This window comes from Fundulus heteroclitus, chromosome 22 (genome assembly GCF_011125445.2).
Source record: "Fundulus heteroclitus isolate FHET01 chromosome 22, MU-UCD_Fhet_4.1, whole genome shotgun sequence".
NCBI classification, from domain to species: Eukaryota; Metazoa; Chordata; class Actinopteri; order Cyprinodontiformes; family Fundulidae; genus Fundulus; species Fundulus heteroclitus.
Genome location: NC_046382.1, coordinates 13,386,388 through 13,403,269, shown reverse-complemented (window position 1 = coordinate 13,403,269; position 16,882 = coordinate 13,386,388). Strand labels below are relative to the sequence as shown.

At 43.1% G+C, this 16,882-nt stretch overlaps 2 protein-coding genes across 3 annotated transcripts in view; one reads left to right on the top strand and one right to left on the bottom strand.

The window, feature by feature from the left end:
• The first annotated feature begins 844 nt into the window (after positions 1-844).
• The window catches only part of vrk2 (VRK serine/threonine kinase 2), a 36,762-nt gene continuing 20,724 nt past the window's right edge, over positions 845-16,882 (top strand). For both annotated transcript variants that reach the window (XM_036126289.1, XM_036126288.1), the window contains exons 1-5: positions 845-1,062; positions 12,525-12,659; positions 12,767-12,822; positions 15,648-15,717; positions 16,462-16,549. In XM_036126289.1, coding sequence (XP_035982182.1) covers positions 12,530-12,659; positions 12,767-12,822; positions 15,648-15,717; positions 16,462-16,549 — 344 coding nt within the window. In that variant the 5' untranslated portion in view covers positions 845-1,062; positions 12,525-12,529. The remainder of the gene's footprint in view (positions 1,063-12,524; positions 12,660-12,766; positions 12,823-15,647; positions 15,718-16,461; positions 16,550-16,882) is intronic.
• LOC118557109 lies at positions 2,115-4,941 on the bottom strand. The gene is made up of 3 exons (XM_036126290.1): positions 4,304-4,941; positions 2,865-3,799; positions 2,115-2,244 (listed from the first exon to the last, which is right to left on the bottom strand). Exons 1-2 carry the CDS (start codon positions 4,858-4,860, stop codon positions 3,148-3,150), a joined length of 1,209 nt encoding a protein of 402 aa, XP_035982183.1. The 5' UTR covers positions 4,861-4,941; the 3' UTR covers positions 2,115-2,244; positions 2,865-3,147.

Sequence of the window (16,882 nt, the reverse complement as noted above, 5' to 3'; positions counted from 1 at the left end):
GTTAAGTTTTAATAACTAAGTTATTATTTTCTTTATTTTGGAAGCCACACCCAGACGTAATTATTGCCAGACCTGTAGAATCAAGAAATCGAAAGAAAAAGAAAGAATCTAAAGAAAAAAGAAAAAAAGATTAAGTAATTGCTTTGAAAGACAGATTAAACTCAAGATTAGATCACAATATCAAAACTTTTCTGGAATTGAATGCCAAAGCAAAAACTACAGCTTTTCTGCAATTTTTTCTATCCATTTGTGCATTATTTATCTATATCAGTAAATTGTTCCTGATAGCGGTTCCTACCACCGTTAAGGCACAACCAACCATGCTCTTGATTTTAATGTGGCCATGCCAGAGCATTCAGTTGGGATAGAAGGTTCTTTAGATAAACAAGGGAAAGCTCATGTGGGCATCTGTGGCCTGTCACATTTTATTATTATTATTATTATTATTATTATTATTATTATTATTATTATTATTATTATTATTATTATTATTATTATTATTATTATTATTGTTGTTGTTGTTGTTGTTGTTGTTGTTATTATTGTTGTTGTTATTATACCTATTAAAACTATTTTAAAAAATAAAAACATATTGACAGGGCAGTTAGATAAAAACATTGTATCGTGTTAGTTTAGATTGAAATGCCTATTTACAACAAAATATGAAAACTTAGGTGAAAAATTATATCTAAAGATAATTTTAAAAAATTAATAAATAATTTAATTGCTTTATAGAAAAGTCTGGGTATTAGGTTTGAATAAAAATACATAATTTTGGATACTTCCGCCTTACAGCCCTCTAAGGACGCGATTGGCTGTGAGAAACGTCTAGTTACAGGCGATTGGTTGCGCGGGGCCGGGGGAAGGAACAACTTCCAGGAAGTGAAAATGTTTTCATCTGTTGCTGCAGCACGGGACGGGAGCCATTAGTTTACATGTTTCATAGAATTTCAAGAAGACGTCTTTTTTACGCCGGGTTGTCGCGGGGGTCCTAAAGCAATACGTGAAACTGACGCTCTGTTGGATCCACAACCTTCGGAGCTGTTTGCAAACTTCCAACAGGTGAGTCTCTCGTTTAGAGCCCCGTGTTTTTATACGTTGGCTACTCGGTGTAGCTTCGACTTTTATCTGACATCTGAGATGATGGCGACTAGTGGCCGATGAGATCAGACTCTAAACTCAGCGGGACCGTTAAAACCCGTTAAAACCCGTTAAAACCGTTAACCTCGTTGTTTCATGTCGCCACTAACGGTCTGCATTTCTGCACCAACCATCATATTATCGTTCAGAAACATTCTAAAAACGCATCTTTAGGGGAATTCGTGATAGAAATGGACCACTGTGTGTTGTTTCATTTTTGTTTTCACCCAATCACCCAGCGGCTTGTCCGACCACCATTAGCTGCAGAAACTCCCAGTACTTTTATTTTTTTTCTAAATAACTGCAGACATCTGATCCCACTCCTCTTGGGAGAAAAAAACACTTTTAATCAGGTTGAGCTCTGAACTTTAACTAGACCATTCTTCTTCTTTTCTAATTTAGTAATTCTGTAGTAGATATTTCCCGCAGCTATTTGAACCATAGTTCTGTTGATGACACAGTTTGGGCCAAGCGCCAGACAGGTGACCTTACATTAAACTCTGAAATGTTTTGGTATAGGTAGGAGTTCATATTCTACTCACTGACTGCAGACACTGAGGGAGCAGGGTTTCCTCAGGAAGGGCAGTCAGCTCCATTTCTTCCTGTGGACAGCTTCACTGTTGCATCTCCAGTCCAGTCTGTTGTCCTGGTGTACACCGAGGTGTTTCTGCTCCTCCACCACCTTCACTTCTTCTCCTATTCAATTCAATAAAATTTTATTTATATAGCGCCAATTCATGAAACATGTCATCTCAAAGCACTTTACAAAGTCAAGTTCAATCATATTATACAGATTGGGTCAGATTATACAGATTGGTCAAAAATGTCCTATATAAGGAAACCAGTTGATTGCATCAAAGTCTTGACAAGCAGCATTCACTGCTGGAGAAGCGTAGAGCCACAGGAAGAGTCATCTGCATTGTCCATGGCTTTGCAGCAATCCCTCATTGTCAAGTTCTGATCTATTATTTTGTGCAATTCCCCACTTGAAAGGGACAGTCCCTCCACATGAAGATTTTAACAGGATTTCACTCAAACAGCCATGGGATCGGTTCTTTGTCTTTTATTTACCATTCTTTGGTTGGCAGTAAACAGGTGAAAAACCTCAAAAGAAAGATTACAAATACAAGTTATTATCTGAGTTACAGCCAAATTAAATGCACAAAGTCATTCACATATAACCTGGATAAACACATTACTTTCATTGTAACCGTACAACTAAATATGTTCTACCAAACAAAACAGTTGGTATTTTAATTTTCAAAATGTATATTTTATCTTTTAACCAAGTATCTTTAGCCAAATACCTTTTTTTACCTTCAATTGGTTTAATATTCATGTTAATTAAATAGATCTCATTATTTAGCCAAATACCTTTTTTACCTTCAATTGGTTTAATATTCATGTTAATTAAATAGATCTCATTATATTTTAGCCAAACTATGTTTCAATCTTTTTTAGCCAAGTTACTAGATCTTACATTTCTTTTTAGCCAAAATTTCAGACTCTGAAGACTAAACTGAATTAAGAACTTGGTTTATTAAGATTTCTACAATGTTTAAATTACTTTTAACCATTTCAAACAGTCTTTATGAAACAATGAATTTGGCTCTTCCTTATCCTTTGTACCCCACTTGTTTGATAAAACTAAACAACATTGGAAGTTACAAATACTACAGCAAAAAGTCCAATCAAAGTCAAAACATAGCCAATATGGCGCTTACCGGCTGTCCTTCACAGTTTTGTGGAGGGCTTGATCTTGCACAAATACCTTGATTTCAAAGATGAAGTTCCTTGGTTTTGTGGTGCTCTTTAATGCTCCTTCCACTGTCTAAAGACAACAGAGCCAGGTACTGGCATGCTCAGATTGCTTGGAAGATTTGTTCCACCTGGTTCACCACTGATTGAATGGGAGGAGCTCCCAGGCAGTTTGTCAGCACACCTCCCACTCGATCTTCCCACGGGAACCGATGGAAAGATCGTAAATCAGCACCTGCTTACTGCCGGTCAGCTCCGAGTTTGGTCCTCAACTGGTAGTAAGACAACCAGGCGTCGAACATCTCTGTGCAGAACCGTGGTTTGGGTAGCTTCTTTCAGGACTTTGGCGGATGGCCGATTTAGTGTGGGTTTCGTGACAGGAAGGCAGGAGCTTTGGACCACTTTGACGTTTACGTCCCGAACAATGCCCTTAGCATCTGGATTTACGCTCACCACCCGTCCTAGCTTGAATTGGCCCCTCACTGCATTTTGGTCGCACAACCAGACAATATCTCCGATAGCAACGTTGCGATGCAGAGTGTGCCATTTACTTCTCAGAAATAAGTTTGGGCCGGCAAGCTGGCTCCAAGACCTCCAGAACTTGTTGACCTGGTTCTGCATTTCTCTGAGTCTCTTATAAGGGTAGTTTGCAAAGTCAAATGTTCTGATCTCACCGCTTGGAGAGGCTCGGCCCAGGAGAAGTGTGTTGGGTGACACATACTGCACGCTTTCTTCATGGCTCTGCACCCGGGCGTCTATTGGGCATTCGTTGGCAAGGTTTGCAGCAAGTTGTAGTGTTGTCTGAAGCTCGCTGTAGCTGAGGCCAGTGTTGTTGCCCAGGCTCTGGAGTGCCTTCTTGAGAATGCGGACAGCGGCTTCAGCAGCCCCATTTCGGTGAGGTGAGTCAGCAGGGTGAATTATCCACTCCCACTTGGTACCTTTTTGAGCCGACATCTCTTCTATTGAAGTTCTATTCTGAGTATCCAAGAACTGGTACAGCTCTCTTAGGACAGGTTTAGCTCCAATGAAGTTTGTCCCCGGGTCGGACCAGATCTTTCTTGGGTGCCCTCTTATTGCAGTAAAGCGTTGGTAAGCCATCAAGAAGCTCTCTGTCGACATTGTGTTGACCAAGTCTGCGTGAATTGCCCTGCTGGCCATACAGCTGAAGACGACACCCCACACTTTCATTGAGACCCGTTTCTTGATGTCATCTTTGACATGATACGGTCCGAAGAGGTCGACTGTAGTGAACTCGAACGGGGCTGCAGGTGTAGTTCTTTCAGGAGGTAGGTCAGCCATTACTTGTTCGCACCTTCTTGCTCTTGACTTTTTGCAGAAAAGGCAGTTCTCCACTACTTTTTGGGCAATTTTCCTCCCTTGGATGACCCAGGCTTTCCTCCTCATTTTCAGCAGGGTTGCAGCCACACTTTCATGACCCTCATCGTGCGCCTCCCGTGCCAATAAAGTAGAGACCCATGCATTACAAGGCAGAAGGGGAACTGCAGCGCCATCCTCCCTGAAGGCATGGATTCTCCCACCGCAAACTAGTAACCCAGATTCTGGTTCTCTGTACACAACCAAGCGGTCCGTAGTGGTAGCTGGGAACGTCACCCCTTCTTGAGCAGCAAGATAGATGTCTCTTATTGCTTCTTGACGTTCTGTGGCGGTGATAACTCCTTTTGTGGGAATCGCCTCCCACTTTGGGTTCTCAATAGACTTTGTTGCAGATGCAAACTTTTTGGCGGCTCTCCAGATAAAAGCAACAGTCTTGATTAGACACTTTAGGCTACTAAAGCGCCTCTCATCCACCAAGTTTAGGACAGCTGCACCAGCAGGAAGTCGTCCCACAAGACTTGGAAGACTTTTTTCCGCTTGGGCTCTTGTGAGTGCTGCCACAAATGACTTCTTTTGCATATTGTTAATGCTTTCTCGAGCTGTCAAAGACACATCTTTTGACGACATAACTGGCCACTCGCTCTCTGGAAGATGTAGAAACTCTGGCCCTTGCTGCCACTCTGAATGGGCATCAAGTTCCTTTGGCCCAGCTCCTCTAGTGATAATGTCGGCTATGTTGAGTGGTCCAGGGATCCACCACCAGTCTTGTAGCCGTGTGCTTTCTTGGATCTCTCCAATTCTATTGGCAAAGAAAGTCTGAAATCCATAGCTTTCACGCTGGATGGCTCCAAGAACAGTCTGACTGTCTAACAAATGGTACCACCTTTTTATCTGGATCTGGGTATGCTGTTCAAAGTACTTTTTCAGCCGGCATGCAAAAACTGCACCGCAAAGTTCTGCTTTGACCGCATCCCCCTTCTGGTCTAAAGGTGTCAGCTTTGCTTTTGACTCCACTAGTCGAATTGTTAATTGTTTGTTACAGTTCCACCGCAGGTAGAGGACAGCACCATAGGAGCTTTCACTGCCATCTGAAAAAGTGACAGCGACTGGTTCAGTTGTTGCCTTTGGTGGAGTAAGGGCTCTTGGAAACCTTACTTTGCTTAGCTGGACGTACTCCTCAAAAATTCCAATAGCATCTTTGCGGAGCTCATCTGACAGAGGAAGGTCCCATGTGTCCTTGACCATGCTACACTTTGGTTTTGCCTCTTGGAATGCCCTTCGGACCAAGATAGCCCCTCTTTGTTTTGATGGTGTTGCCAGGCCAACTGGGTCGTACAAACCAGCAACTTGACTCAACAGTTCACGTCTTGTTAGCGGGTCTGGTGTCTGTGTTCGTACTTCTTCTAGCAGCAAGTCTTGCCCAAGTCTCATCTTTTTCTTTCGCCTGGAGAAGTTGACCCTCACCATGACATGCAACATGTCTTCATCCACAATGTAGCCGAGACCGAGCGCCTTGTTGTCTTCCTCCTTAAGCTGGTTCGGCAGGACAACAATATTTGGTGATGCCTTTTCTCGTTCTCCTTTACCTTGACCTGAGAAGACCCAAGGCTTCAATGCAAACCCTCCTGCTTTTAGAATTAGCTCCACATTCTTTGTGATGACTTCAAGTCTTTCACGGCAGTTGTGGGATGTTAAGATGTCATCGACGTAGATATGCTCATTTAATACTTGCCATTCTTCTGTGAGGTGGTTGAATTGAGGCAGGTTAGCGGTCTCCCTCATGGCAAGTTGTGCTATGCAACCAGCTGGTTTGTCCCCAATATTCACTCTGGTTACGGCGTACTGTTCTAGCTCATCACCCTCTGAATCACGCCACAAGAACCGGTGTAGATGGACTTCCCTCTCCTCAAGCCACACAGAATTATACATTTTCCTGACGTCTCCTAGAGCGGCGAAGGAGCCTTGGCGGAACTTGAGGAGGACAGCTCGGATCGGGTTGAGAACGTCAGGGCCTTTCATTAGAAAGTCATTGAGACTTTGGCCTTTGTACTTCTGACTGCTATTCCAGACAAGTCTTACTGGAGTTGTAACAGAGTGGGGGTTGGGTGCTATAAGATGACTAATATACCAGACAGGTCCATTCCAGTTGGCTAGATCCTCTGTGGTCAGCTTTTTTGCAGCCCGGCGGTCAACCATTTCGTGAACTTGGGCACTGTAGGCTTTTTTCCACTGCGGTTCTTTGGCGAGCTGTCTCTCTGTTCTGAGGAAGGTTGCCTCCACTGCTTTTCTGTTGTTTGGCAATGTAGATGGGTCCATGAGCCATGGATATCTTGCATGCCAGTGTGGGCTATCACTGTGGTCATCAGCACCAACATAAGTCAGGCCACCCTTTACAACTTCCAGCTCCCTTTCTTCTGCCAGAGTCATTTCTTTGCCACCAGGTTGACAACTGCCGCAGCGACATCCTCCACATTTTGGGGTGCAGGGGGCACCAATGCTATCCCATCTCCACCATTCAACAAAATCCCGAGTGGTAATAGCAGAACAAGAAGACTTGATGGTAGGTTTGTCGCAAATATGTTCTTCATACATCAATGCTGCTGTTCTCATTGACCTGGCGAAGTGTGCTCTGGACTGGTGTGCTGTAACTGTAGCTTCTTCAAACAGACAAGGGTGTGTCCCTGCAATTGTCTTTCCCAATGGCCCATCCCATAGCACAAGGTCCCCAACAGTGCGTATTTTCTGTGGGACCAGTCGCCCTTCTTTATGGCTTATCAAAAGCTGTATCTGTCTTGGTCTCACAAGTTCACTTTGGGGGACATCTGGAAAGAACTTTTGGAGTCTTTTAGCTGTCACATGTTTGTGGATCTCTGCAATGCTGTCCAAACCATAGCAGAGGAGTTGGTGGGATCTGAAGTTGCCTTGCTCTGTGCGGACCCGGATCTTTAGGAGGTACCGTTTTGTGGTAACTTGAACTTTCATTCCTCCCACACCGTGGACAACAAGGGTTATGGCTTCACTTCTAAGGTTCAAACGATCAGCTGCATCATGAGTTATGTAATTTGTATCTGATGCCAGGTCGATCAAAGTCCCAATTTTTTGTCCTGCATTGGCTGTGACCTCTAAGAGCATCATGATGACTGGCCACTCCACGATTCCATTCTCTGCTAGAAGACTGGGTTGGTTGGACACGAGGGAGGTTCTGGCTATAGTGTTGCAAAAGGCATTGCGATACTTCTCTGCAAGTTCAGGTGAGAGGCTTTTCATGAACTCTTCTTGAGCTTGGGTGTAACTCTCTCTTGTGTCACCTCCCACTTTGCTGTTGTTGGACCTCTGGACGACATTCCCTTTGGACGCATCAGCTCTCGGGCAAAGATAATAGTGGTGTTCTGCAGCACGCGGTTCTCTGCAGTCTGGCCTCCTGCACAGAAACTCTGATTTACAACAATCACCTTCATTATGAATCTCCAGGCATTTTTTGCAGGCTCCCAGCTTCCTGACAGCATCTCTTTTCTCTGACAGCTTAAGCGCGCGAAACTTTTGGCAGAAGTATAGCCTTTTCTTATGCTTGCCGTCTCCGCAGACCACACATCCTTGAGCCTGGTTGCTCAGTTGGGTGGAAGTCCTGGTTCGAGCTTGCCGATGTTCAGGTTTTGGTTCCTCCTCTCTCAGTTGGTCCAGCTTCTCATAGATGCCTTCTTGACCTTGAAGAAACTTGAGGAGGTAGTCAAATCGCCTGTCTTCTTCAGCTTCATCACCTTTGCCCGCTACATGAAGAAGCCATTCCTTCTTCAGGCTATCAGGAAGTTTACTCTCTATTGTTTTTGTTACAAGAGGGTTCTTTATAGCACCAGTCTTGCCAAGCTCATTCAGATCGACCAGGGCTTTTTCTACAGATTGGATGAGCTCAACAATCCTCCTGGGCTGGTTCCCTTTAACTGCTTGGAGTCTTTGGAGCTCTTCTACTATCTCAAGGGCTATAGTTGTCTTATTTCCAAAGCGGTTCTCTAAAACCCGGAAAACCTCCTCAGCAGTTGTATAACTTGTAAGGCGGAGGTCTCGTCTTGTCTTCTCATCGACACTGTCGAGAAGTTGGAACTTTTTAATCTCTTTGGATCCAGTAGGTTCTCCCTGCATCTGGAGCGCTTCCCAATCTTTTTTCCACCGGTGAAACTCTCGGCGGATGCCAGAAAACTTTGGAAGGGCAGCTGGCTTTAATCTAATTGCTGGTACACAACTGATTGAAGTAGTACTTAATCTGCTGGTTTCTCCTCTGACGTGTGCCCCTATAAAGTCTGCTTGTCTTATTGTGAGCTTTGGCAGGATGGTTTCAAGGCCTTTGACACGACTCTGGAACTGTTGTTGCTCTGCTGGGGGGGCCCAGCACTTCCAATGTTTATGCACCTCCTTCGCAGCCTTCACAAGTTTCTCTAGTTGCCCGATCATGAAGAGATATGCATCTGGGTTTTTACTTGGGTCCACAGCTCCCACGTTTTCTGCTTGCGACTCTGCTGTTGTAATTGCTTGTGTCAGTTCATATTCCCCGAAATTGGCCCACAATGTCTTTTGTATGAGGTCCTTTAGCTCTTGCAGTTTTATCTCACACTCATTGGCTGTTTTGGCCAAGTCCTTCTTTTGCTGCTCACTCAACTCCTCTGCATCAGAGTTTTCTTCAATACATTGCTCCTCTACATCATCGTTGGCTTCTAGGACTTTGCCAGCTTCTGCAGTGAGCTTCTTAAATATGTCTTTGAGCTCCTCTTCTGACATCATTGTATGCATTCGTAGCACATTATTGGCCAGACGGGAAAACTGACGCTTCGCTGATGTCCTTGCGGTCTTTAGCTGCTCCAACAGTAATGAATCAGCCATTTCAATCACGACAGCAGGGCGGGAACAATCTTTATTTGTCTCTATGGACACGTGTCCCACTTTTTTGGTCTTGATAGCGGTTTTTCACTGTCAAGTTCTGATCTATTATTTTGTGCAATTCCCCACTTGAAAGGGACAGTCCCTCCACATGAAGATTTTAACAGGATTTCACTCAAACAGCCATGGGATCGGTTCTTTGTCTTTTATTTACCATTCTTTGGTTGGCAGTAAACAGGTGAAAAACCTCAAAAGAAAGATTACAAATACAAGTTATTATCTGAGTTACAGCCAAATTAAATGCACAAAGTCATTCACATATAACCTGGATAAACACATTACTTTCATTGTAACCGTACAACTAAATATGTTCTACCAAACAAAACAGTTGGTATTTTAATTTTCAAAATGTATATTTTATCTTTTAACCAAGTATCTTTAGCCAAATACCTTTTTTTACCTTCAATTGGTTTAATATTCATGTTAATTAAATAGATCTCATTATTTAGCCAAATACCTTTTTTACCTTCAATTGGTTTAATATTCATGTTAATTAAATAGATCTCATTATATTTTAGCCAAACTATGTTTCAATCTTTTTTAGCCAAGTTACTAGATCTTACATTTCTTTTTAGCCAAAATTTCAGACTCTGAAGACTAAACTGAATTAAGAACTTGGTTTATTAAGATTTCTACAATGTTTAAATTACTTTTAACCATTTCAAACAGTCTTTATGAAACAATGAATTTGGCTCTTCCTTATCCTTTGTACCCCACTTGTTTGATAAAACTAAACAACATTGGAAGTTACAAATACTACAGCAAAAAGTCCAATCAAAGTCAAAACATAGCCAATATGGCGCTTACCGGCTGTCCTTCACAGTTTTGTGGAGGGCTTGATCTTGCACAAATACCTTGATTTCAAAGATGAAGTTCCTTGGTTTTGTGGTGCTCTTTAATGCTCCTTCCACTGTCTAAAGACAACAGAGCCAGGTACTGGCATGCTCAGATTGCTTGGAAGATTTGTTCCACCTGGTTCACCACTGATTGAATGGGAGGAGCTCCCAGGCAGTTTGTCAGCACACTCATACTGAGCAAGCATGAAGCGACAGTGGAGAGGAAAACTCCCCTTTAACGGGAAGGAAAACCTCCAGCAGAACCAGAACCAGGCTCAGTATGAACGGTCATCTGCCTCGACCCACTGGGGGTTAGAGAAGACAGAGCAGAGACACAACAAGACAGACAAACAAGCACACATTGATCCAGTAATCTGTTCTACATTAGATGGTAGTAGCGGGTGATCTGTCTTCCCTGGATGATGTCACAGCTAACAGAACGCCAGACCAGGTGTACCTACTATGAAGAAAAAAGAGAAAGAACAAAAAGTTAAAAGCTGAAATAACGACTAACAATGCAGATTGGAGAACAGTAGAACTCAGCAGAGTGAGAGAAATAGACCCCAATGTCCTCCAGTAGCCTAAGCCTGTAGCAGCATAACTATAGAGGTAGCTCAGGGTAACATGAGCCACTCTAACTATAAGCTTTGTCAAAAAGGAACATTTTAAGATTAGTCTTAAAAGTAGACAGGGTGTCTGCCTCACGGACCAAAACTGGGAGTTTGTTCAACAGGAGAGGAGCCTGATAGCTAAAAGATCTGCCTCCCATTCTACTTTTATGATTTGCTGCCCTGCTACAGCAAAGTCAGCGGGGCTTCTTAGAATAACGCATTACCTCAATTGCATCTTTATGAGTTCAAGGAACGTCTGCCATATTCCTTTTTTAGATGGATGAGGCTGTCTTCTCCAACTTTTCAAAAGAAGGCATACATTGTGGCCTTTTTCACACCTGGCATTTACCTGCATTGCGGCGGACGCAGGCGTAATCAGGCAGGGTGTAACAACAACCATTTGCATCCGTCCTCTGCCGTTACATCGGTTACAGAGTTTACCTGCAAATGGTCCCGTCACTCCATAGGCCGTCAGCGGCGCAACCGACGCGAGATCATCATCACATTTTTCGAGAGGAGTTTTGCAGAGCCTAATGGTGTAAGCTTACCAGATGTGACACGAGAGGGGGAAAAAAAGGAGAATAAATAACGTGTGTGAGCTCGAACTGCTCGGCATCAGCGCACGACCACCAAAACACTCTGACCCATAGCGAGCTCCGCTGCGGTAAGACCGTCCGACGGCTCGCTGACAGCTGCCAGCTGCTGCGCCGGTGACTGGACGCTCCCCTTACAGAGAGATGAGGCGCTTTGCACGAGTCGTTTTCATAACGTTTTCACTCCAGTTAATACAATCAGCTCCCAAATTAAACTACATGCTGCAAAGAAAAAACACTCACTCACCCATGCAGGGAATTGATATCCACTAATTGGTGAAACTGCAGCTTTTTTTTTTATTTATTAAGGAGGATCCCAGCATTTGGTTTATTAAATCTTAAACTAAAAGTATTAGGAGTGTTTTAAATGGCTGTTTGGCTGTTTTAGATTTGCTGACAGTGGTGCTGAATTCAATAGCATTTAATTTTTTAACTGGTGGCCTTGTGCTTAATAAATCTGCCTTTTGAGGGGAGACATGTTGGTGGGTGGTTGTTCATTGTATCCCATGATGGATTGCCTCTAGACAGCCAAACCTACACTGATACAGTATATGTCCCTTATCATACATCTGTCTAAGCTATACCTTATCTTTATGCGGCTGGACGATAATTCAATAACAATATATATCCATCGATGGGCGCGTGGTGCGATAGGGAAAAAAAGGGTTGATTAAAAAGTTTGATGGAAGAACAGTTCTCCTTCCTTTTGCATTCTGGCCTATCGTATAGGTTAAAACTACAGTCATTACATCCTCCCAACCAATCACAAACGCAGACCCAGGAATGCTCCGCCCCCTCCAAAGCGTTCAGAGAGCGCACGTTTTTGTTTTCTCTTGTAAAAACTTCCAGTTTTGGTAAAAAGTTGGTTGAATAAAGGGTTGATTTGGGAATCTGTGTTGTTGTTGTTTTTTTATCTAAAAGAATTAAGCAACAGCATAAAATGGCCGGGGCTGCACTTAAAATCTAAGTTTTGAATTTTTTTCAGAATTATCAGTATCAATCAATATGATTTATATTTTATCTATGTGCTTTTTTTCCCTAAATTGTCCAGCCCTAGATGTCACTCACCTTTTTCTGGCCATTGGACCCTCCCTTCCCTATTTCCCTATCTTTCCTATTTTGTGATTGTGCTATCATTTTCTGCATTTTAATTTATATAGTTTTTCCAAAAAAAAATTATGATGATACACTGTAATATATGTGTTGTTGATTACTGTATTCAGACTCTTTCTTGATAAATTAAACCCTGGAGACGTGCTTTTTGTCCCAACTAGGATGAAGTGAGATCGTCTAACTTGAATTTTTGTTCAAAACCTCTTCAGTTTTAATGGCCCCCCCAAGAAAGCGGACCTTGCCCAAACCGCTCCCCGATGGCTTCATACTGGCAGACGCTGAGAAAAAGAAATGGAGGCTGGGGAAAATCCTTGGTGAAGGAGGCTTTGGGCTGATTTATCTGGGTAATGACCGCACTTGCCTGTATAAAAAACACAAACCGTAAATGCATGCGTACAGACTTTCATCATGAGTTGATTTTTATTTTCTTAATTTTCTTTGCACGGACAAGCCTCCCAGGACGTAAGCAAGCCCGTTGCAGCCGACGCAGACTTTGTCATAAAAGTGGTGAGTATGCAGAAAATCAGTCCAGAAATGAATCGTTGTTATGTTCACGGATGCGACATAGCACAAACAAACCACGGTAGGTTTTTATTTTTGGAGTTTCAGCCTCAGGAAACATGACTCAACTCAGTCACTTTCAGAAATCATGTGAGGGAATTTCACACGTCAGTCCCAGCAATAACATTTGACTAGAAAGGAAAATGAAACCGGGCAGAAGTGCTGTGTTTTTCCTTTGTCCTCTGTGTTTGTGCAAGAATGAGTAAAAACGCTTCCAAAGGTCTGTATCATCATTTTAAAGATGGTAACAACGGTTTCTAATGTAAGTTAGCTGTAAACAGGACAAAACATCTCAACAGAAGCCGTTTAAAAATCTCTGAGGTTTTTAAACATCCATAGTGGGACCAAATAAGTTCTTTCTTTATCTATGCTCTGCCTTTTTTTAATGAAAACATGTCATGGTGTGAGGGATTATGTACCTTTTTTTTTTTTTTTTTCGAGAAGCGACCCAGCGTGTGTTGGCCATTCACGTTTCAGCATTACGGTTTTAGACGGGACACACAGCTGCGATGAAAGCAAGAGGTGGGGAGCTGCTGCAAGAAGACCAGCAAGAAGCGCCTTGTGCGTTTTTACCATGCATGATACAGTGATCGGCTAAAACCAAACTTTGGTGGGCGGACACTAGGTGTCACTTCCCCCAGTCAGCTAGGAAAGTTCTGCTGAAAGTCCCTTCCTTGCCCTGAACAACATGGATGGGAGCGGGCCCAGATTGATAGGTGTAGAACTAAACTGAGAGCCACACTGTAGTCCTTTTAAGGGCTTTGCACAGTCAGGTCAAATCACAGGAAATCAAATGATTTTTTTGCATGTTTTGTTCTTTGTACTTAATTTGAATTAGATGGAAACTGTTTGTGAAGATCAGTTTCTAGATTTGACTAAGCCAGTCTGAAGCATGAATTGGCTTTGATCTAAATCCGTCAATTTGAGCTCAGACTGTATATTTCAGGTTGTTGTCCTTCTGAAGGGTGACACTCAACCCCAGTGTAGTCTTTGCAGTTTTCTTCCATGATAGTGTTAATCTTCATCCAACATGATGTTTACCAGCTTCCCTGTCCCTGCTTAAGAAAAAAATCGCCACAGCGTGATGCTGCCACCAAACCAAACTTGAACCTTTTAGCAGATTATGCCGTCAACCTTTATCCCGCACCACCTCAGCCACAGAGGAACGTACGGCAGGATGCTGCTGGTGGAGTTCAGCTCAGCTCCATCAGCCCAGACATCCTCCACCAGAAGCTCACCCAGCTCACAGTACCAGCTTCCATCTGTCTGTGGATCACCAGCGTCGTGACTGACCAGCAGCAACAGGTGAGGGTGGGGGAGCATCTTCTCCCACTCAAGAACCAACTGCGCTATTTGCTAAAACCAGCCTCCACAGAGGCAGTTATTTCACCCCCTCCCCCAACCCCCCCTCCTCCTCCATGTCGACTCGCTGATGAAGACAATGAACACCTCACTGCCAGAGTAATCATTTACGCTGCTGTGGCAGAAAATAACAAATAATTTGCACAATTACAACCTCCATTTTCAAATATTTTTTTCTTTACATATAAAAAATACACAAATGTACTGCTGTTTATATATTTAGACCTAATGTCTAAATATACGGTTTAATTTAATTAAAGCGTGATATATTGTTAATAATCTAACACTCCTGTGATACTGCACAGATTAAATAGGTATAGATAGAAAATGAATTGGCTTTAAGCTTCTTCACAGCTTTCTCCCTTACATATGTGGTGTCTTCTTTGGTTTCCACGATTTGTTCATCAGTTCAGTTCCTTTGAGTTTTTTTTATATAGCACCACTTCACAACACGTGTCATCTCGAGGCACTTTCCAAAGTCAAATTCAATCAAATCAGACAGATTGGTCAAAAAGTTTCCTATCTAAGGAAACCCAGCAGATCGCATCAAGTCTTGACAACAGCGTTCACTCCTCCTGAAAGAACGTAGAGCCACAGTGAACAGTCATCTGCATTGTTGATGGCTTTGCAGCAATCCCTCATGCTGAGCAAGCATGAAGCGACAGTGGAGAGGAAAACTTCCCTTTAACAGGAAGGAAAAACCTCCAGCAGAACCAGAACCAGGCTTAGTTTGAACGGCCATCTGCCTCGACCCACTGAGGGTTAGAGAAGACAGAGCAGAGAGACAGAAAGCACAGAAGCACACATTGAGCCAGGAATCCTTTCTATGTTATATGGTAATAGCGGATGATCTGCCATCTTGGATAGTGTCAGCTAACAGAACACCAGACCAGGTGTACCTACTATGAAGAGAAAAGAGAGAGTGAACAAAAAATAAAAATTTGAAATAACAACAAACAACGCAAGCTCCTTCTCAAGTTCTCCGGTTTGTTCTCTAACAAACCTCTGAGGACTTTGCAGAGCAGTTGTATTTATGTTGAAATCAGATTTGGTGACTTCTGGAGGCAATTGGTAGTGCTGGATTTTATTTAGTTGTATCAGGGTCTTATTTGCGACACATTTTCAAAGCCACGTGTCACTTTCCTTTCACTTTACAGTTGTGCTCTAACTTCTGTGGCTCAGTTGCACATAATTCCAATGAAATGCATCAAAGTTTCCACTTGCCATGTGATAAAATGTAAAAATGCGAAACTGCTTAGAAAAAAAAAAAGAAAATCTGGAAGGAATATCAAACTTGTGCTCTGCTAAAAATAACATCTGTTATTTAAGACACAAACTGTGGCCGCTGTGAATTATGTCGTCTTTAACGTGCAACGAAGGGATGATCAACACTGTGTTTGCGCACGCAGGAGTACCAGGAGAACGGCCCCTTGTTCTCCGAGCTCAAGTTCTACCAGAGAGCAGCCAAAGCGGAGAGCGGTGAGTAGCACAACCTGTCCTGCGTCCCCGGCAGCCCGCTGGGGCCGTGAGTGTGTTTGACTGATGAAGTGGCCGCAGACACAGAGGTTTCATTGCCTGGCACGCGGTAATTAATAACAGACCAAAGCAAACACGCACCCCAGTGGCAGTTGGGGCCTCCGCTCTGTGCTTGTCTGAGTTCTCCAGCGCCTTCGTTTGGAGAGGAGCAAAGGAGAGGGAGCCACTCACACGTAATGATGCCTGGGCCTCCACTGAGCCCCTGACCACCTGCCAGCCTGGTTGAGAGCCAGTCAGGCCGGCCGCCATCAAGCCTCTGAGCCAGGCCCGCCGCTTTGTCTCTGGCCTCTTTGTGTGTGTGTGTGTGTGTGTGTGTGTGTGTGTGTGTGTGTGTGTGTGTGTGTGTGTTCGTCCCCTTCAGCGTGCTGATTGTACGTTCAGGGACAAAATATTAAACTTTTTATAGAGTAAGGTTTGTTTGTCAAAAAACTATAAAAAGAGCTCAGAAAAAAGAGGCAATGTTCATAGATGGATGCTCATATCATTATAAAAATTCTGGTTGAAAAAGTGAATAAGAAGTTCTAGATGGCAGCTATTTCCCTCAGACTAACCACATGTGACTAATGCAGCGAGCCGGGCTTCCTGTTATGATTTCAGACTTTCTAAAGGCAAACGTTTAATAGTGTGTTAACGGAAATGTGCGCTTTGCACACTTTTATAATTACGTGTCTTTTGTTATTCTTTCAGTGCAAAAATGGAAGCGGAGCAAGAAGCTGGACTTTCTGGGTATCCCGACGTACTGGGGGTCAGGACTGGCTGAATATAAGGAGCTCCGGTAGATAACGCCGTAAATAACTGATTCCTTTTGAAAGCCAAACAACGGCCACTAAATTCAAGGACAAACCAGTCTTTCTTTTTCTTTTTTCTTTTTTAACAGTGTAGTATAAAAGTGATTTTTAAAGGGAATTTAAAAAATCTTTATGAACCTGCTGCAAAAATGTCTCGGTGTCAAAAGAACCAAGAGGTTGCGTCGTTTATTCAGGTGAAACTTTCCAAACCCAAGCCGTGCTACCAGGTTCTTTTTAATTTAGAAACTGGCATTTGTACATGAAAAACAGCTCTTCCGTGACACTGTCTGCTGAGTTCCAACACAAGCATACATCATTCT

Bases quoted from the DNA above. Each gene is read 5' to 3' on its own strand.
- LOC118557109 (XM_036126290.1), bottom strand. From the start codon at position 4,860: ATGTCGTCAAAAGATGTGTCTTTGACAGCTCGAGAAAGCATTAACAAT. The intron at 3,800-4,303 runs AATGAGGAGGAA...CCCTGCTGACTC, and splicing joins GTGGCTGCAACCCTGCTGAA to ACCTCACCGAAATGGGGCTG.